Source organism: Gymnogyps californianus, chromosome 1, assembly GCF_018139145.2.
Source record: "Gymnogyps californianus isolate 813 chromosome 1, ASM1813914v2, whole genome shotgun sequence".
Classification (NCBI taxonomy): domain Eukaryota; kingdom Metazoa; phylum Chordata; class Aves; order Accipitriformes; family Cathartidae; genus Gymnogyps; species Gymnogyps californianus.
The window spans coordinates 82496850-82517977 of record NC_059471.1 but is presented as its reverse complement, the minus strand read 5'-3'; the positions used below and the strand labels follow the sequence as shown (position 1 = coordinate 82517977).

At 38.4% G+C, this 21128-nt stretch overlaps 1 protein-coding gene across 1 annotated transcript in view; it reads right to left on the bottom strand.

Annotated features, from left to right (window-relative positions):
• Window positions 1-1715: 1715 nt before the first annotated feature.
• Window positions 1716-21128, bottom strand: part of FRMPD4 (FERM and PDZ domain containing 4) — a 114857-nt gene continuing 95444 nt past the window's right edge. Inside the window, exons 7-17 of the mRNA XM_050902173.1 lie at window positions 18897-19028; window positions 16722-16841; window positions 15847-15983; window positions 14525-14651; window positions 12058-12147; window positions 11279-11461; window positions 8030-8168; window positions 6370-7431; window positions 4775-6046; window positions 2866-3546; window positions 1716-2829 (exon numbers count right to left, since the gene is read on the bottom strand). Of these exons, the coding sequence (XP_050758130.1) occupies window positions 2195-2829; window positions 2866-3546; window positions 4775-6046; window positions 6370-7431; window positions 8030-8168; window positions 11279-11461; window positions 12058-12147; window positions 14525-14651; window positions 15847-15983; window positions 16722-16841; window positions 18897-19028 (4578 nt within the window). The 3' untranslated portion in view covers window positions 1716-2194. The remainder of the gene's footprint in view (window positions 2830-2865; window positions 3547-4774; window positions 6047-6369; window positions 7432-8029; window positions 8169-11278; window positions 11462-12057; window positions 12148-14524; window positions 14652-15846; window positions 15984-16721; window positions 16842-18896; window positions 19029-21128) is intronic.

Genomic DNA, 21128 nt, shown 5'->3' with positions numbered 1-21128 from the left:
GGGTTGGACTAAATGAACTCCAGAGGTCCCTTACAACCCAAATTATTCTATGATCCTATGAAAATGCATTAAAAAGGAGAGGAAAAAAACCCCAGTACTTAAACCTAAAAAATATTGCCACAAAAGAAGACCATAGTTAATTTTAGAGAGCAAAAAGAACAGGTTTACATTCAGAAAAGTTCTTAAACAGTAAGGACAACAAAAATCTACTTACCTTTGAAATAAAATTAGATCAGTTTATGAAATGGAGTGGAATGAAAAGGACTGGACTAGCAACCCTGAAAGTGCCACATCCCTATGATCTGTCGATGCTTAGCTGTGACAATCCTAAATCTATTTTTGAAACTTAGTATTTCCAAATCACTGATGACATTTTTACATAAACTCACAAAGCAGTCAAGGAATATGTACCGGTACAACAATTCGGCTTGTTTTTTCCCCAGTATGAAATACTCAAAAACCACAGAAAGAATTTCACTGGTACTTGCAGCAGAAGAGCAGCGCACACAGCCCCACTCTCTGGGCTGCCAGAATGAAAGCACCAAGTGTGAGCATCGGGACAGGCTGTTGTCACCCACCACCAACGTCATTCAGCCTGCAGCCTACCTCTGAGCTGCCCTCAGGAGTGGGTCCGTGGGCTAAGTGAATTGGTCTTGGAAACCGGATTTTTCTCCTACGGACAACAGATTAAGCTTCTGATACTGTGTTCCTGAGGATGTTTCTCTGCAGTCGGAGGAAAAAGCACGTCTTGGTTTCACAGTGAAGTGCATAACTCTATGCAAGAAAAGATTTCCTTGGCAAAAACTTGATTTTGTTGGTTTAGTCTTTCTAGTTCAGCACAGAAAGCTTCACACGTACTTCAACTGAATGGGTAAGTTTTCAAAACAGAGTGGTTATACTCTTTGCATGTGACATTATGAGAAACAGATGAAAATTACCTACATCAGTTTAGAGAATGGTATTCTGCACTTTCCACAAGGGCTGCTGCTCCTTGGTGACTGAAAAGTTTAACAGATGCTCTTGTGAAAGCCTATTTGCCAGGTGAAACTGAGAGGTTTTGCTTTGGCTGCCTCTCAAACACAAGACTACAAAATGTTTTCCAGAAAGGTTCAGATGGGAGGGATTATTCACAAGCCGCCTTTGTCCTCACTCAGAGAAGAACTGTCTCTAGCTGGAAATATTTCAGAGATATTGATTGTATTCTGAAAACTTCATTTTATTTCTAACTTATTTACAGTTAAACATTCAGAATCATAAAATATGAAGTATAAAATAATTAACAAAATAGATGCGGTTCATGTTGTTCAGATGCACCATAGATAAATGATGAAACAGTAAACAGCATAGGAATTTCCTGACGGTCCTCTCTCTCATTTACCAGGGAAAGGAGTGTGTAGACCTGCCCTATACATTCTGGTCTGACCAGTATGGCATCAGCCTTTCATTTCAGAGAGAACACCACCACCACTCTGGTTTCTGTGTCCTCAGTCTTCCACAGTTACCTTCACTATCTAAAATGCCAACACTAATGTTCAATACATCAGATACCCTCTGAAGTTGGTATTTTCAATATTTTTTTTTTTTTTAAATACAGAATTTCCTAGAAAAGAAGAATCAGGTAATTCAGGCCATATGAACAAAAGAGTCATTTATTATATATATATTCTCTAGTAAGGTATAATAGTCTCTTGGATTTTAAATGTCTTTTTGCTATTTTCAATGCTTAAAAATTATAATTTTAAAACATTAAATATTGTGTTATATACATTATGATTTAACTTCTCATTTCTAAACATGGAGCATTCTCCAAGTGAAAACTTGGATGAAACAGAAAACAACTTCATTGACATAACAGGCTTTAAAAGTTCACTTCATACAACCATAAATTTGACTATATGAAAAATAGCCAAACATCAATTTGCTCCTACATGGGATTTTTTCTGTTTGCTTTTCTGGTCTTGGGGAGAGGGTTTTTTTGGCTTTTGTTTTTGTATAAACAGAAGGACAGATCTGCTCATTACTTTTGTCAGTGTTCAGTATTTTAACTTTTTTTTTAATCTCATACCTATTTTATATAAAATAACAAAATATACAGAGAAAGCTGAGTTTGTTACATTAGTTCATACACATACAGTAAATAAAAGTTTTTTATGTATGGCTTTGCAAAGGTAGATTATGAAGTGACTTTTGTATTTTATTTGTTTAAAAGCATTTTAAGAGAACGTGTTAGTGTGCTTACAATAGCGGCCATGGTAGTCGAATGTCGAGCCAAGAGTTTAATGCTAGGATCACTGGAGGTCTTGCCTGACACTGCTTCTGCAGCCTTCAGAAGACAAATGTAGTTTATTACAACCTCGTCTATCTTAGCTATAATTTCCTGCTGCTGTGTTTCAGAGTTCATGACTTTAACTAAACGCATGCAGGCTTCTGTTAAGCAACAGAGTACTTGAAAGCTGGAAGTCATAGCTAAAAGCATTTCCTCAGGGCTTTTATCAGCCATGGCCATTTTCCTGCAGGCACTTCCCAACTGTCTCGATTCCATAGATAACAGTTGTTTGTACTTAGAAAGTTTAAGGTCATATGTTTCTGGATGTAAATCTTCTCTCTTGCCCATACTTGCTCGGACCAGTGAGAGTAGCTCATTGGCATCCTTTTGTGCTGCAATAAATCCATCAGGCATTGCATACGTCTTTTCTTTCATCACATTTATTCGCGTGATTTGTGCATCGAAGGCCACGTCGTTGAGATTCACATCAATTTGGCCACCTTGGATGTCAGCACTGCTCTTCTCATGCGCGTTGACTCCCTCATCTTGCGGGGGCTCAGCAGCTTTCGGGGACTCCAAGACTTTCTGCTCATTTTCACTGGAAAACGACTGACCAACTGGTTCTGTGAGCTCACACGGGATCTGCGGTTCAAAGAGACATGAGAGCTGATGGCTGTCTCGGTCATCTTCATCATCGTTGTCATCGTTTCCTCTGCTCAGGAAACAATAGCTAAAGGGGCCACGACACCTCCAGGCGCTGGTGTCCAGCTTCCGCAAGGGCAGCGTTCGATACTGCTTGGAGTCCTTCTGACTGGCGCCTGTGCCCGAACACCTCTTACTGTCCTTCCTATCAGTGCTGACATACACACAACTCTGGGAATAACTTTTTGACAGCTTTTTGCCCAGCGGGAGTTCCACCCTTCTCTCCGATTTGGATTTGTCCCTTCGGGTGATGTCCAGGCATTTCAAGCTGGCTGCGGCTGCCTTCTTTTCAAACAGCATCTCAATGCCTCCAGATCCTCCAATGATGCTGCTGCTGCGTCTCAGCACTTTCCTGTTGTGTGGCATCCTGAGGCTTCCTCCTATCATGTCATATGGCCGTAAACTAACTGTTGCCCCACAAGCCTGATTTACTTTGGGAATGTCACAAGAGTCTTGATTTTGACTTGGCACCTTTGATTCTGATAGCATGGATGATAGCATGATGGAGTCAGCTAGAGGCTGTCTAGGAAAAGCTGTAGGCATGCCTCCTTGTCTTCCCTTTTCAGGCTCTGTGAAAGCTACACTAGGGGTAGTAGAAGAGCAGACAGAATAATTAAGCATCACCCTGATAATATTCAGAGACTGAACTTTTAAATATCTTTAACAGTCAGGACAAATGGATTCCTGGTATTTCCCAGTGGTCTCCATTCCTCAAAATATTTCACAAAAAATTCATTGCTAGTTCCTCGTGTCTTTTGTATTTCACTAAGATGCCTCTTAAAATCTACCAACAAATTATAACTTATGAATAGTTAATTGTTCATTCCACTACAGCAGACTTATTTAAAAAAAGGAATAGAAAATAATCTATATCATCTATAAAACATCCTAAATCTCCTCTAATATATGGATTGCATGTTTTCTATTAACTAATTAGATGAATCTTTTCAGATTAAAATACCTTCTTTAACTACACCTGAGAGGGTATGGAAAGATGCATTCATGGTAATTTTGGTTTGGTTATGTGTTTTTTTTGGCAGAGAAATAACATTTCTCATTCTAGCTCCTAGTCTGTTCCACTTTCAGATTTTCATGCATTCACACACTACTGCTACATGTGGGTTGCAACCCAGGAAGAGGGAAACATTTAAAACCCAACTGAAAGAATTTCCAATGCTATCTCTGAAAAACTGTGCATTTTTTTATAACAGTAAGTTCATAAAATCTCTTGAAATTGGAATTAAAAATGCGGTAATGGTTCTATATGTAAATTATTTTTTAAGGCAACACCTACTGTCAGATGATGAAGTAAATACATGCTTAATAAGGTAGTGACATTTTCTCATCCTTACATTCAGAGCTTTTTATTCATACTGGCATGTTTTTGACAATCTGCTAAAATAGCATATAAGATACATAATAAATGAATCACAGGTTTTTCTCTCCTACATTAATATACCTTGTGAAGTCATCTTATAATCTAACAAGTATCCTGGAACTCAAGTGACTATGGATTTTGGAGAGGCTTCCAAAGAGTGGAAGAGAGGCCTCTCCATCAGTGTCCCCCCAAATATTTTTAACTGTAATGAGAGGTTTTTAAAAAAAATTTATCTTTGTAAGCAGCTCATAAGAATATCTCAACAGGTACAAGTAAAATGAATAGATACTCTGAAGGTCTAACCCCACTGCCTCCTACAGCTTGATGTTGTAGTTTCAGGTAAAGATAATGCAAATGTCTCACCTAGTCCTCAACGTTAACATGTAGCTTTAAAAACAAACATAAGAAACGCTTTATTACTGCTGTACCTGTAGTTTCTTTTATCTTGGGGATCCGATGACATCCTTCTCTCAAAGTGCCGAACAGTGGTTCAGCATTAATTGCTGAATGCACGACAGGCACCGTCATTCTGTGACACACGGCTTCGGGCTGCTGGTGCAGGTCCTTGTACGTCGTTCCATGGTTTGGAAGAATGGCAGCTCTTTCATCTGCTGGAATATAGGCCATGCCCTTCATTGATGGGTCAGAGATAATGTGCTTAACGTCAGAGGTACAAAGAGGAGATTCAACGGGGGTAGCACACGTGCTACTGCCTGTGCTGCATCCTGCATCCACTGAAGAGCACTGAGAGCTTTGCAGTGAGAAATGGCCTTCACTTTGCAGAGATGACATGCGCTTAGCCAAGTGATATTCACAAAGTCTAGCCACGCTCTGCTCAGCTTCTGGAAGCTTTGAAGGATGGTCATCTGCAGATAAATCGGTATCTTCTGCATCGTTTAGGTCTTTGGCTGAAGACACGGGAGTCATATCTGACAGAAAGTTTTCACCTTGGCTAAGCCCCGAGGTATCATCCTGATCCACCTCAGGATCCACTTCATCCTTACAGTCAGTTTCTGTTTTACCAAGGACAGGAACTCTTGGAAAAGTCTTCCCGTTCACTGTTTCTGGGCTTGGCTTATCTGCTGCCCCATCATCGGCAGCGTACCATCTTTGGCGAAAGGCAGTTCTCTCCACATTAAAAGTGCTTAGGCGTTGACTGTCTCTTGCTGAAAGAGTTCCAAATTTAGCTTTTAGATCTTCATCAGTCTCTGCTTTTTTAGTTCCCTGTTGCTTTTTCACAGTAGCATTGCCATCAGAGGGTGCTTTTACTTCGCTGTCTGTCATCTTATTTTTCCTTTTACTAGTGCAAGAATATACCAAGGATCCCATGTGCAATTTGCTAAAATAATCAGTGACAGATTTTGTTTCCATGGTCTCTGGCTCCATTTCCATGTTATCTGAATGAAGAATCTGCTTTGAAGGCACAACTTTTGACTGTAGCTCTGCAGCCTGACGACCAGCCAAAGGCTGTGAGGGCTTCATGCCTGGCCCTCCAGCCTGATTCTTAGCGATGGGAAATTCAGTCTGCTCTTCCACAAGGGGTTGGTAGCCTTCACTTGTGGTCAAAAACATACGTGCAGTGTTTTCCGACTGTTTCTGTGCCGCAGCTAGTTCAGAGCTTTCAGTCATTTCAGAGGAATTTGTTTCATTGCCAGAATCTGAAGATGACTCAGGGCTATATGCTCGCAGGATAGCTACACCTGCAAGCCACAAAAAATAACAGTCAATTAAATGACAGCAGCTGAAGCACCTGGATAAGTGACAAGCAAAGGGGGTGTGTTAGAGACAAAAATATGCTTTGTAAGAATACTCTGACTTTATTGCACAGTTCCCAGGACAGGTAGTTTAATAACATAATGGTAGTTCCATTAAATAATATGGAATATGATGTATGCAAAATGATGGCAAAAAAAAAAGGAAAACAAACGAAAAAACCCAACCCTCATGAAATGGAGCATTTCCAAAGCTAAATGGATGAGATGGAATGATTTTCAATGAATAAATGTAACTATGGTGAAAGAACCTGAATTGTCATTCGTCTGCTGTTCCTCTGAAGCAGCCAAAGCTTCTAGTGCTTGAAGTGTAGAGACTACAGCATCATCTAGCCCCTTCTCACACTTCCCCTCTGTATTAGTAGGGACAGCATCGATAAGCGACACTGGAATGTCATCATTGCCTAGATTACTGGCTTGCTCCTTGTTGTCTCTAGGCTGTGCTGCTTGATTCTGAGAGTCTTCCTCATCTGAACTGTCCCTGAAGCCAGGTGGAGGAGCAGCAATGGCCATGTTTAAGGTATGCAATAGGAAATCATCTTCATTATCATCACCTTCCGGAGGTGGAAGTGAAGTCAAATCAATAATGTCATCACTAGAACCAGAAAGGCTGAGAAGAGCAGGCCTATTGATTTCTCCTACCATTATGTCTTCTTCACAGCTTACTTCATCTTCATCTTCAGCATCATCTGTGTTTTCTGCATAACAAATATCATGCAGCAAAGGCTCTTCTATCCCTTCCGCAGCTCCAAATATTTTACCATCGTTTATAGTTGCGTAAACAGAATTTGTAGCAAACTGAATGCTTTCAGCATCTGGTGACAACTCCAGGCCTTTAATGTCATTGGCATTACTAATGTAAATGGCTCTTTGTTTTTCTAGTACTTCTGGACTTTCATCCAAAAGCCTTTCATAGCCAAGGGTCTGGGGATTGATACCATCCAAGTTGTGATCTCCAAATATAAAGGAAACTTTTGCTCCCCTGGGGGAATCCTGTGCTTTCTTGCTAGATTCCAAACCTGAGAGTGATAGCAGTGAAGGCTGATTAAAATTTCTGCTTTCTTCTGCTTCAGTGGGGTCACTTTGCTTGGCCAGATGCTGATCAAATCCACCTGAATTATAAGTATTTTCTATGTACAGATGTCTGTGTTCTTTTTGACATAACAGACTTTCAGAAACATCTACAGTCTTCTGTTTTGGATCAGCAAAGGACATTTGAGTCTCCTGATCTCCTTCAGCCAGAAAAGTGGTAGTTTTTGGTATACAATTCCACTCAGAAGCAAGGAGATTATGCTTTCCTCTATTTTCAGTTCCTATAGCATGGTGAAATAAAATCAACATTGTGAAATCAAAGAGCAAAGTCATGTCATTTTTAAACAATAACTTGTTAATGCTGAGCAATAAACATGCTGATTAGGACAGCTGAGCCATCAAACACTTCAGAAAAGCACTTTCAAACTCACCTCTGCTCTAAGTTAAATACCAGTTGATTTAATGACCTAAAGTTTAACTGGTACTTTTGTACTTTAGCACAAAACTAAACCTCAGCTAGGTACAAATGCTATTCCAGGAATAGTAACACAAAACCAAATCCCCAGCTGGTTTCTCCAACACCATATGTATTCTTACAAAAGATATATGCATATAAAATAATAACACTCACAGGGAGCATGCATCTCTTTCACTACAGTATGAAAGAAATTCATCACCTGGTTTACTTTACCATTAAGATGCTATCATAGGCTGAACGTTAGAACATTATAAAGCTGAACTGATATTCTGTGGTGGTAGGTCTGAGCCAGCAATCAGATCTCATTTGGCATAGCCTTGTATTTATCTGGAGGTGCACTGGCTTAAGCTGGCTTCTGCTTTATGCATTGGACCATCGTTAACATACTGTGCAATGAATACCTGTTTCTCGGCTCCCTGCATTTTTCTTGTTGGCCATGTTAAATATTGAGCGCCTTGAGTCAACCAGCAGTCTATAGTATCCAGCTGTTAGGCAAGCAAGATTCATTGCATCTGATGACTCCATCAGTAGAGTAATAGGCTAAGAAGAATACAACCAAGTCTTGGTTAAGGCTGTTCCTCCTCAATCTGTTTACCTGCTGACAATACTACTACATGGAAGCAAAAGGAATTACATCACAAACACCACATTGAAAAATACACACAAGAACTTATTTTCCTCACTACCAATATCAAACAGTATCAAACATTTAGAAAAGACTGGAGTTGCAGTAAGGGCGAAGTCCAACTGGACATTTTAACAGCTGATTTTGCTCTCTTTCTGAATGAAGCTAACCATTTTAAAACTCTTGCTCCATCTTTTTCTTGCATAGATATATTATTCTCACCAAAGCACTGTTTACTGTTACTTTGAAACTGCTAAGGGCTAAGAACCTGGTACCTTAGGTGCTGGAGTCTTGCAGTAGTATGGGAATCTGCAGCTTCCCAGAAAATGAAGTGCCCTAAGCACGTGTAAAGAAGCGAGATATGGGAAGCAAACAGAGTCAGGGAAAGTTCAGGTTCAGAAAATACAGTAGTGAGGTTAAAGTTATCATTACACGGCAGTGACAGTGCATATTGCAATGACAGCTTAAAAGATTTCAGTGTTTGTGGCCTGGCATTACTGAAAAGACAAGTGATGAAAAAATAAGCAGATAAACAGAGACAAAGAGAATGGAGAAAGATCCTCAGAAGGGAGATCAGCAAAGAAAACAAAGCATTTAGAAAAAAAATTCAGACCCAACAAAAATGAGAGACCTCAGAGCTTTGAAAAACTATGGCTGCCAGGCTAGCGAGCATCGAACCCGAGACATCCATGTGAAACATACTTTCTTTAATTTCCTTTTCTTTTGCCACAATATATAAATTTCTTTGCCTAAAACTTTTGTTCACGTCTCTGTAGCTTTTAACACCAAAAGCTGCTCTTCTCATTTTTATTTTAAGGTGGCTAACCTCTACAACTCCTACAGAGGAAATAAAAATGAAGCCCTTACCATGATACATAGACAGAAATTACACCGTAGACAACCCATCTTATCACTCACGGTTTGTAGTGACTCATAGCTATGTGGACATTTGTGACAATTTATCATAATTTAGCATGCGGAGTCCACTGTCACAAGACAGATTGCAGGGACCGGCATCATTTGTTCCAGGAGCAACGTTACATGCAACAAGGATGGCTCTCCACCTTACTCAACTCCTTACTAGTTAAAAGACAACTGACTCTGATGGAGGCTGTGGCCAAAACATAGCTGATGATCATAGCTTACTACCAAACCCACAATAGGCCTGATAATTTTTTAAATGTCTGTGCTGCAGCATCTTAGGCCAAAATACCCCGGGTGCCCTGAATGTTGTATGAACAGTTTTCAGCAACATGGAAAAAATTATGCATTTTTTTTCTTTAAAGTATTTTGTGCTACAGTTTGAGCTTCTATTCAATACATGCTTCTGTCAAAGCATTCAACTATAGCTATAAAAGTTAACTATAAATTATTAAACCTACACTGGGCTAATTAATCTCTGTTCTTTCAAGTGATACATGCTTGAGAAGACATTAAAAAGAACAAAAAATAAAAATCTGAACTGTTTATTCATTTATCATTAAGAAAATATTGGCATATATGACATATATTGGCATATTCAGAATCTGGAATATATGAACCTGCTACCTTATGTAAGCCAAGGGATGAAAACATACCTACCTGTGTGTGCCTGTGTGTCCTCCACAGGACACAGTGACAACCCCTACTTGTGCCCCACAGAGAGGCAATTTTTTGTCAAATTCCATCCAGAGCCTCCTAGTTTTGTAATTTTAATGTTAGTCCAGTCTCTCTGGGTTTAAGATCACTTGTGTCAAAATGCAAGGAGATGGGGATATACATGGTTTGCAATAAGACAGTAACAGTATTATAATATAAAATAACATAATACCATGGTAATATATAATACTATGCCACACAGTGCTGTATTTTACATATGAGCAGATGGGAAGAATTTAATTTCTATGTTATTTTCTCCATCTGTAAAAAGGTGATAACAGCTTTCTCACAAGAGGGCTATGAGTTTAGAACAGTAATGCAGGTAAAGTAGCCTGAGATCCTCAGATGTTATCATTGCCAAGTAAGGTGAAAGAGATGCTGCGTTCACCAGCCTGTACATTTCCCTTAAGTTGCTGTCAAAGAGCATCTAGATTAATTTACAGCAATGCTTTTTTTCATTAACTTAAACACAGGGAAACAGTTCCAGGTCAATAAACCTAAAATATTCAAAGCAAAAGCTTAGTAAAATATTCCTCGTGTATGTTTTTTGTGTATAGCTGGGTAAGCAAAAAGAACTGCTAGGCTCTATTTATGTTAACAGAATATTTAAGTTTCAAGTATAATGAGGACTCTTCCTTCAATCTCTGATTGTCCTGATTAATGCCCTAGACAGTCCATGAAGCCTTTCATTTCAAAACCAAATAAAACCACACCAAGAAGAACCAGGACAATATAATATACAAAACTCCACTCATTGCCACTAGATGCCACAGATGCAAAGTGTTGAGTGGGGTTTAAGAGAAATTAAATGACTACAGGTAGATGAAGAGCATCTGTGAATATATTATGTAGGGCAAAGCGCTGAACTGGAATTATAAGGTCTAAGGACAAAACCTTGCCTTTTTACAGTTTATTTCATTGGTAACTGCTATGTGGTTACTTGCAGTGAACTTTGCAGATAAAGCACTGCATTACAGGGGACACTGGTCTGATGCAGCTGGCGAGTCTCTGATGGTGGTAATTATCATCTGTTACACTAGAAGGAGCTTCTAGGGGCTCAAGGAGCTTCAAAAGAAGGCCAGTTTCATCATCATCTCTTCTCACCATGGAAATCAAGGAAGACAACAACAAAGCCAGTTGCCTGGGGTCAGCCAAGAGAAAAATCAGAATACAAGTGCTGCAAAGCACCAGTCTGATACACTGTAAGCCCCTCAAATGCTCAAGCTGTACTCTAAATGCACTCTGACCAAAAAAGAGCTAAAAACGCACCCTGAGAATATTATTGGCATGAAAATGTTCAGAACAGCATAGCTTGATCAACTACTCAAATAAAGAAAAAAACATTATTTAAAGATGCTGTATCAATATAAATCAACAACAAACTTACTTTTACATCTAAGACATGCAGCTCAACTCTAACACTGCTTTCATCTTCTGTAAACATCTCAATCCTGTTCACATGGCTGAAGTCTGCCAGGAGAGCCACCAGGTTTGTTTTGGTGTTTATCACATGACTGATTCCATACCGCGGCCCTACTAACAGAGTCACTTCTGACCTCTTTTCTCCCTGCTTTAGCAGAAAAAGAACAAAAGCAAAAGTAAAAAACATGATAGATACTGCATAGTGACAGAAATCATCACTGCCTTCTTTCGTTTTCATGGAGCTACATTTGCGTGGCATTTCTACATTAAAGATTATTATGTTTTTCTAAGAAGATATGATGTACAAGAGCATACTTGATTCATAATTAAAAACAAAAAGTAAAGGAATCTGCTGCTGGATATTGGCTATGCTCTAGTTTTTAGATGGATAGTTGGATGGACAGACAGATGGATGGATGGACTCTGCTTCTGTTAAAAGAAAATCTTTGCCATTAAGAGTTTTCCAGACTAATAATTTTAGTATTCTATAGTTAATTAGATGGCGCTATTTGCCAAAAAGGTGCTACCTATCTCCAAATCCCCAGTAAAATTCAAATTATAACAGGAATGTTATTCTCATGGTGAAAAGGAAAAAGAAGTGATTTCGTTCAATTAACAATGATTTTTTAAGTGTATGAATAGAATCTAAACTTCTAAAGAGAATTATATGGTCCAGCTTTTGCAACAAGGCATTTGGATACAAAAATCAAGAGAAGAGAGAGACTACTTCAAGAGAAATATTACCACTAGTGTTGCCTTGAAAACACGCCCTCCATATAATCGTAGATCACTGAGGAACTTTAGATAATGCACCTTGGCTTGCAGAGCAGATAGCTGAGGAAGGAGAAACAGGGGTAAGAGGTACTGGTGGAAATCAACACATTACCAAATTCAGAAAGAAAATGTATTTGTGTAGTCTAAGGAAAATGGACTGCAATAACAGCTCTTCAGAGCCTGAAACTAAATCATTAGATGCTTGAGTTTCAGATGAGGAGAAACAGTTTCATTCTTAAAATTAAGATCTTGCTTGTTTAGTTAAAATGCACTGAGGACTTGGGTATGGGTGGATCAGAGCACTGCAAGAACATCATAACTGCTCCAATGAAGGGAAAATGTTAAACTACTCAGATTTAACATCTGTTCATTGAGGGATTTCAAGGCTAGACAGCAGCTTTCCATTCATAATCACTATCAGTTCTTAAACATTTACGTACCTATACAGAGAAAGAGAACAAAGAATTTGCTTTTGTCAGCTATGTGTATTACATTTTGTTAGGTACTTGTGGCATATGGCATATTATTCCACCTCATTACGGAGTTTCCTATTTTTTAAAATAAAAATCTTCCACTATATTTAGTAGGGAATAAATCTGAAAGCTAAATACAGTACATCAATACATATGATCATATCATGCAATACATGTCATAATTTATTTCCTTTTTTCTCCTCTGACCTTAAACTACCTACTTAAAAAGAAACAACTTGGAAATATTTTATGAGACTGAATGGAAACCAGAATCAGTTCATTTCACCCAAACAGTCTGGACCCAAACCTTATACCTCCCTGGTGTAAATCCTTATATCTGGACTTTTAAAAGATAAGATAAAACAAGCTCATCTCATTTGCTATTCTCATTTCAGCCACTAGATTTCTAATTGAAAATCTTATTTGATCTTGAACAGCATTTTAAGAGCCCCTATCCTAAGGTTTTTCTAGACACCAAGGAGGAAATGGATCCGAAGCAGAGCAACCAGTGGTAATGCTTTCCCCTTCCCTTCACCAGGTGTTCAGTTGGTGGAGAAATACACAGGGACTGTAAAAAACAGGAGAATCCTGAGAATGACAGGCTTCCCTTCATGTGGAGGGAGAGAAGACCCCAGAAAGAAATCAGTTCCTGCATTAGTACCTACAAGTGAGACAGAAGGTGACGATGAGCTCAGATGCTTTGTTTCTGAGACCTACCTGCTAAAAAAGCAGGTGGGCACACAATATATTTCCAAAGCTCAAATCGAAAAGAATGAAGCAAAACCAACGAAGTCTGCTTGCTGCAGGAAGGCACTGCTGCAACCTCTTTTCTAACCAAGAACCGGTACCGTATGCCACTGTCATCACCTGCAAGGCCTGCAGCAATGATGGCTTCCAAAATAAACCCAAATTTACACTACCAGGATAAACTATAAGCAATTGGCATTATTTAGCTTTCGCTTCAGCAGCACAGGAGACGTGCAGTGCTTCAGTCAAAAAGGTGGCCTTTCTTCCTGAGCATCGCAGGTCAAACACGTAGAGCTACATTCACAGTCACGATGTGATCTGAAATCTCCAAGCAGGATTCCTGCTGATCACAATGAACCTTAGCTCTGGCACCAGGTGTTTGGGTGTTTTTCTGTTCAGAAACAAAGTGTCATGAAGCAAGATTCAACTCATTTTATGTCTCAGCTAGTCACTCTTAGGTTCTTTTTATAGTCCATGGAGAGAAATAGGCTTTTCTAGGACACAAGTCATCTGACCTATTTTTGGTTCCTAATGTGGGATGGGATGAATCGCTCCCTAGAAGTGCCTCTTTCTCTCCATTGACTACAAAGAGAGACTAGATGACTTGCATAAAGAAACCTCATTATGGTGTCTAAAACCAGCCTCAGCTGTATGCATGTAACAAAGGCGTTTCTCAGAGACATTGTCTTCTGCATGTTTTTTCCAGCTGAAGTGAAAGCTTAGTGCTAAGAAAAGCATTTTACAACAGCAAGGAAGGTCATTTACTGGAAGTACTATCATCTATCCAGTTAGATCTTGGCCAGCGAAAAGTCTCTATCTACAGTGTAACGGAAAAGAATCCTGAAAAACAGCATTTATGTCAGGCCCATAGGTTAACGTGGTTCAGATGAGAGCATCAGAGAGAGAACAATAACTTTCCTAACAAGTCTGCCGTTAATAGGAAGCACTAAGTGAATTACAAAAATATATATCTTTATCATACATAAAGTATTAATAACCAGTTTTCTGGCATTCTCAAGATAAGAAGATAGTTTAGTTGGGGTATAATTAATTATTTTTAATTGTTCTTGGCTATGTTGTACCAAGCACCAAAAGTTAAATCTCTGAAAATATAATGGCTAGGTGTTTCTCTGAAGGATTAACTTTAAATGTTTCCCATGCACACCACCCTTTCTGTTCTTTAAAACATATTTTCCATTAAGATGCAAATGTAATACCTTTTTACCAGGAGGAACTAGGTTTTGATTTGCTTTGACAAGGTGTGAGAGTGCTTTCTTTATGTTCTTTTCTTTCATGCTTTGCAGCACAGCAGATGGAAGAAAAGTCTCTAATCCCCATTCTTTTCTGCAATAAAATGCATATATTTAATTTCACATTCCTGTGATGATTATTTATCTAAAGACCGGTGACTATGATGCCAAGTGAATGAACACCCGAAAACAGAAGCAGAGTTGATCAAGTCCAGAGTTTTGCAATAACACATTATTTTCTATATTAAAACTATGTATTACCTAAGAAAAAGATGCTCTAAAATGATATATAATCTCTCTTCTATCCCTTCCAACTCTTCCATCGTGCCACTCAGAAAAGAAGTTTTAAGTTTTTATGTTTAAAGTCTATGCTGTATTATTAAACATCACTTAATTACATAGGCAAGTACCATTATAGAATTAAAATCACAGAAGATTTAACAACATAATGTCAAATTTAATTTTATTTTCTAGGCTTTTTTTAGAACGTGCAAACCAGCCAGCCATTGTCTTTGTCACTTATATTTTGTGGGGTTTTTTCCCCCTCAAACACAACCTGTCCCCCTCCTTTTACCAAATTTTCTCTTCTGCTTGAAGCACCCCTTTTGATAGAAGACTGACTCTTCACTTATAACTAATTATTTCTGCTGATTCATTAACAGAATACAATATAACATGATCTTCAGTAAGGTGGATAAACTCCACAAGACTGAGTGTGCAACAGTTATTATTTCCATTCTGCAAGTAAACTAAGCAACAACAACAAAAGTTTGGGGGTTTGGGTTTTGTTTGTTTTTTTAAATCCAAGCAGATGTACACACAGTTGCATTTTTGAAATTTTCTCTTTGTAGTTACATATACATGTTGTCTAACATAAAACAGGTGCCTACTGGCATACTTCTGTATCTAAGAAATCTTACAAATGGAATCTAAGACCCTACAGTCTTCTGAACCAAGAAATCATCTGAATCTTACTATAATAATCTCTACTAAAACTTTAGGATTCAGATCATATAAACTTAGATCTGACCATTAAATCATTGAAAGCAAATTAGTTAATCTCATTTACATTTATATGCTATTTCACGTGCCTGAACAGATGACCAAAAGGTAAATGGACCAAAAGGTCCATACTTACAGCTCTTAACACACCTGAATCAGTTTCAGCAACAAAGAACGAACCTAAAATTGGTGCATGCGTATAGACTTATTAAAGAAACAACCTTAAAGAATCTACGAGTTACTCCTAATGTTCCACTTCTAAAGAGCATGCTGCATTCTCAACTTACTCTATATATTTGAGAGAGATTTTCTGAGTTTGCTTGGTGGTCACAGTTGCAATATACATTTGTAGTGCAGCCAGCCGCAGGGCAATGTCATATTTCAGTTCTGGTCCAAATCTTTCCTGAACCACGTCGTTACAGCTCTGCCAAAGAACCAGTAGAGGGAGTATCAAGTTCAAAAATCTTGAACTAAAAATACATTATAGTCTTTTTTTTTTTTTTCTTAAATTAACATTGCATGAAGAGTATCCCTGAACTCAGAAACAGGACCATGCCGAAGGTAGGACTGTTGCTCTCAGAGGTGTCAGATGCTCACCAGGATATGGGCACTTCTGAAGAACACAAGTACTTCTGCCAAAGAGCAGAAGGCATGAGCATTTTGATCTAAGCTCTCTTCATCCTTCCTGGGGAGAACAGTAATCCTCTTTCACAAAAAGCGCCGGGAGGGTATCAGTGTATCTAGACTCAGGATAGCAGGATTCTACCTGGTGAGATACCCAGGAGAACCACATTGCTTGTACATCAGTTTTCTCACCCATTTTACTGGAAGTTCCTTTTCAGACATCATTTCTGTCTGATATTACAGTACCAGAAATAAGTATTAGCAATTACTTCAGCTTCACTCTTTTCTAAAGCCAAATATATTTTGGAAAGATATCAAAGCATTACTATTTGGAGAGACTTATGAAGGAAGGGGACTTTGCAGATGATAAAGATTTGCACATTCCCCAAGTGCATTCATTGGCTTTATGCAGCAGAAATAAACCCCAGGATTTAATGCAGCCATGCTTTTCTATGTGAAAATATAAATCTGTATATACACTGAGTGCAACTATCTTTTTATTCTCCTTTACACTAACAATAGCCGTGCTTTCACTTACCTGTACATAGAGATATTCAAAAGCAACTGGATCTCTTCTTAAAAGATCAATGGGATCCTTTGGGACAAAGCTAATCCTGAAAAGACATCTCATCTTATGCGAGCTTGGCCTCTGAGTCACCTAGGACAGTGCAATAATCATATTAGAGCTTGGCAACCCTGGTCAAGCAACGCGGTCTATAGTCTCGGGCAATGTGACCCTGCTCCAGAGCCACGTGGTAGCAAGAAAAATAATTCTATCCAACAAAGAGCTTTGCCACAGGCTCGTTATTAAGTTCTTCACATAAGAACATCATATATATAATCTGGTGGAAAGACTTTTAGACTCATATAGGCATGACTGCCCGATACAACTCATCCTCAAAGCAACAGAGTTCACTCATTCAAAAACAGAGTGAAAGGACAGAGAAAACAGACCTTAATGAAAACCATCCAAGTGAAATACAAACTGAGTTCTGCTTCAGCAGGACCAAAATACTCATAAATGAGAAGGGCTAGAAGGTTTTTGGGGAGAGGTCACATTTCATTTCTTAGACCGACTGGGAACACAGGTGAAGCACAGCTTGGCAGCTATTATTCTCACTTTCTCTTGCTTGCTTTAATCCATCAGGCAATTTGCAAGAAATTAGGTCTTTTTCCTGGGTTGTTCTGGATTAAGAGATCTACTCCATGACTTCTGACCAAGACAAATCTCTCCCAATACATTAAAAAATGAAAAAGACCACTTTGCGTGTTGGTCAGCAAAACTTTGTTAAGTGTGTAACACCGTAATCTGGGTATATTCACGGAGGACCACCACATAGCTAATGAATAATTCGATGAAACATTATAATGGAGCAACAATATAATGGCAAATTAAAGTATTGCTGATTTTACAGGAACTTCAGAGAAGACACCCTCAGAATTAATGCAGTTTATGTAGTTTATTTAATTAGGCTAATGCAGTTAGAGTACTTTATAATCAACATCTTTAATTGATAAAACTATACTTTTAAAAATCTCCAATGAAGTCTCTGTCTTGCCCTAACAATTTTCAAAAAGTATGTTGATCTCACATTGTCTCTGACCTCATTCCTAAGTATCTACGAATACTCTGTATGTATAAATAAAAGCTCCGGATGGGATTTTCGAAAGCTTACTGTCTTGGTTTATTCTGATCCTTCTGTTTTCAATGAGAATTTTACCAATTACTTCAAAGAGAGACAGCTAGGCCAGGAGAGCCAGTATTGAGTACTTCTGGATATTGTGCAATCATTGGGTAGCTTATATTCACAAGAAAAGAAAGTTAACATGGCAAAGTCAAGTGCTTAAAGGTTAGAAAATGTTAGAAAGACTGTTAGCTGGTAAACTAAGCTCCCTCATACCATTACACAGACTCTAGTTATATGATCAAGGGAATTCTGGCATTTAAATATTTTTTCCCCATCTCATCTAAGAATCCATTTCTCTTTTTTTTGCAAATATAGGTGAAATTAAAAAAATACTAATGTTCTCCTGAAACATAGAAATATCATGGAAAATTTCAGGCTAACCAGTTTGGCAAAATGATAAGCAGCTAAAATCAGGGTCCTCTGCTGGGAACTATGAAGCAACTTTACCTCTCGTCACACCTCCCCGATCTAAGGAAGGAAGTCACACCAGCATTTTCTGGGTCACAACTCATCATCACTGAAGTGACATAATGTATTGCTGTGTAAAAAAGCCAAACTTGGCTTCATCAGAAAGAGTATTATTCTCTGTCACCCAGATACAGATCTGTATAATCAGACAGGAACCAAAGATCAAAATAAGGTTTTTAAAGGAATTTGGGCAGAGTGTGGTTCTCAGAATTGTTACCATGGATTTTCCAGCTGTTGAGAACATTTACTGGCTGGGTCACATACGATATGAAAAAGGCTTGATAAATATTTTCTAGCTTTCAGTCCGATCTTTAATAAACTTTTTAATACTTTTTAATGGCCCAATGAAGCAATGAAATATGATGTCTATATAATAGAAAAATAACAGTTTTCTGTGAGAACCTGATTCTTACAACCACATCTAAATACTGTTGCTATTTGATAGACTGTATCAAACTATAAATCTTGCAGTTAACTCACTGGAGTAACGAAAAAGATGGATAATTTACTGATTAACCCGTCTCATTAATACCTTTTTCACGTATCATTACACAAACCTGAGTTAGAGTCTCCTGTTCATGTAGCAAAAGGAGTTTCGTTCCAGATCCTTCAACCCTCTGCTCCAGCATCAGGGAAAAGTGTTCAATACACTTGATGGAAAGCTTTTCTTGGAGTGTTAAGATGACATCCTAATTAACAAAGGATTTATAAAATGTGCTTAAATTCATGAAGTGCTTGCGACCTGGTTCTTCACTGCCACGTGCCCTGCATGTACCCAGCACAGGGTGGAAGCCCAGATGTTAAACGGGAGGACGGTCGTGTTTCGTGCCTGTTCTGCACGAGTAAACAGGACATCACACACGTTCACCCAGTGAAAAATCAGTGCCTTTATATTCGAACACCCCTGAGGTGGTATCAGATATGCATGTGAAAAGTATATACATGGGATGGCTGTGAATGGACAACTTTCCGTGCAGTTTAACATGCAAATTATACTTGTGTGGCCCTTAAATCATATCTCTCTGTCTCCCTGGAAATAAAACTTCTCCATCAGCAAAGGAGAGACGGTCTTGCTGCTATTTTCTTCACTTACTGTTGGGGCAGGGCCACCAAGCAGTACAAACCAAATTTATATGTTCAACAAAAAAATTAAATGAATGGCCTTTATTTGTTCTTATGGCAAGGGGTTTTTTTTGAAGTCCACTTCTTGAGTTTTAAATGCTGACAGAAAAGTCAATGATGATGATATCTGTGCAGAACAATAGCTCTAAATTCAAGGGCCATGTTAATTTATAGTATAAACCCCATTTTTAGAGACTTTTAATTAGTTTTTTTCACATTGGATTATGTCTAAGGGTAATTAACTTGAGAACAATTGTTTCTAAACAACAGCTAAACAAACCTCCTCACAAAACCATTCAACCAATCCCTACTTTGCTTTCATGTAACACTTTGTAAATATATGCAGAGTGTTAATATCATCTGGCAAGGTATCTTTTGCTTTAGTGAATGTAGTAGGAAAAAGAAATATATAATAACCCATCATTTCAAAATAGTTTCACATTATGTTGGTGAAAAGATTAAAATGTTTCTATCCATCCAAAAGATTTTTAGATACGCGTAAGTATCCAGATGGATAGGACTTACTAAGGAGATCATGACGAATTGTAATCCAAGTGTTTTAACATAATTTAGGAAGATTAATTGATCAATTACAGTGTGTTTATGGAAAATCAACACCAAACTGGTGGAAGGATGAAAAATGTATGTAGGAGGATGGGGACAACTCTGTACAATGTAAAGAATATAAGACAGTATTAATGGATTGCAAGCAACCATTCTAAATAATGGAGGTTAATATTATGCTATTCTGACTAATGGGGAATTATTGCTTACACATTAAATCTACTTTTATTTATACTCCTAAACTATGCTCAGAGACAAGGGGCATAACAGTACCACAAAGAGACGTAATATTAAATGTAAGTTTTTAAGAGGGGGTAATAATGGCACTGTTTTCTGCTAGCTCTCTTGGACCTTTTAAAATATGATGCTAAGGCACATAGGCAATGAATTACTGAACCAATTTTTTTGCTAGCCTATCCTCTCATCTGATAACTTAAGAGTCAGCCCAGGCGCTACCTCCCAGCAATAAGGAAAGCGAGGACTGCAGGTAAGGCACTGGTTGCACCCTCATTGTTAAGTGGTGAGTTACTGGACTGCTAGGGGTGGAAAAATCTGCATTTGCTTTGACTCAACTGGGGCACGTCTACTTCACCTCAGTTTAAGAAAAGAAGCAGCAATCCACACCCACCCATCCACAATGAGGAATATACACACATACATGAAAGAATATGTAATATATAGCTGTGCAGGCTACAGAATATATAATTGCCTGAAGTAGATGCAAAGGAAACTATTCCTACAAATAGTCAAAATGACTAAGGTCAAAGCAGGCTTACAACATCAGTACAGCTAGGTCGCTGAGCCCACGTGGGTATCTTTGCAGATGACTTCAGATTAGATATATGGTCTTACAGTACATGACACACCCATGACAGAACTACTGAAAACTAATGTAATGTGATGGCCAAAGACTGGTCTTCAGATGCAAAATATCCTGGAACAGGTTGGTTGTTTTTAGGCTCATAAAAGAAAATACTGGAAAGTGGGCTCGTGGGCCTTAGAAGGGTATGGAGACCTCATTATCTACATGAAGCATGTCTTCTATTTCTTCACCCAACCAAATTCTCAAATGGACAGAAGGAATTCAGTATCCCATGGCTGCA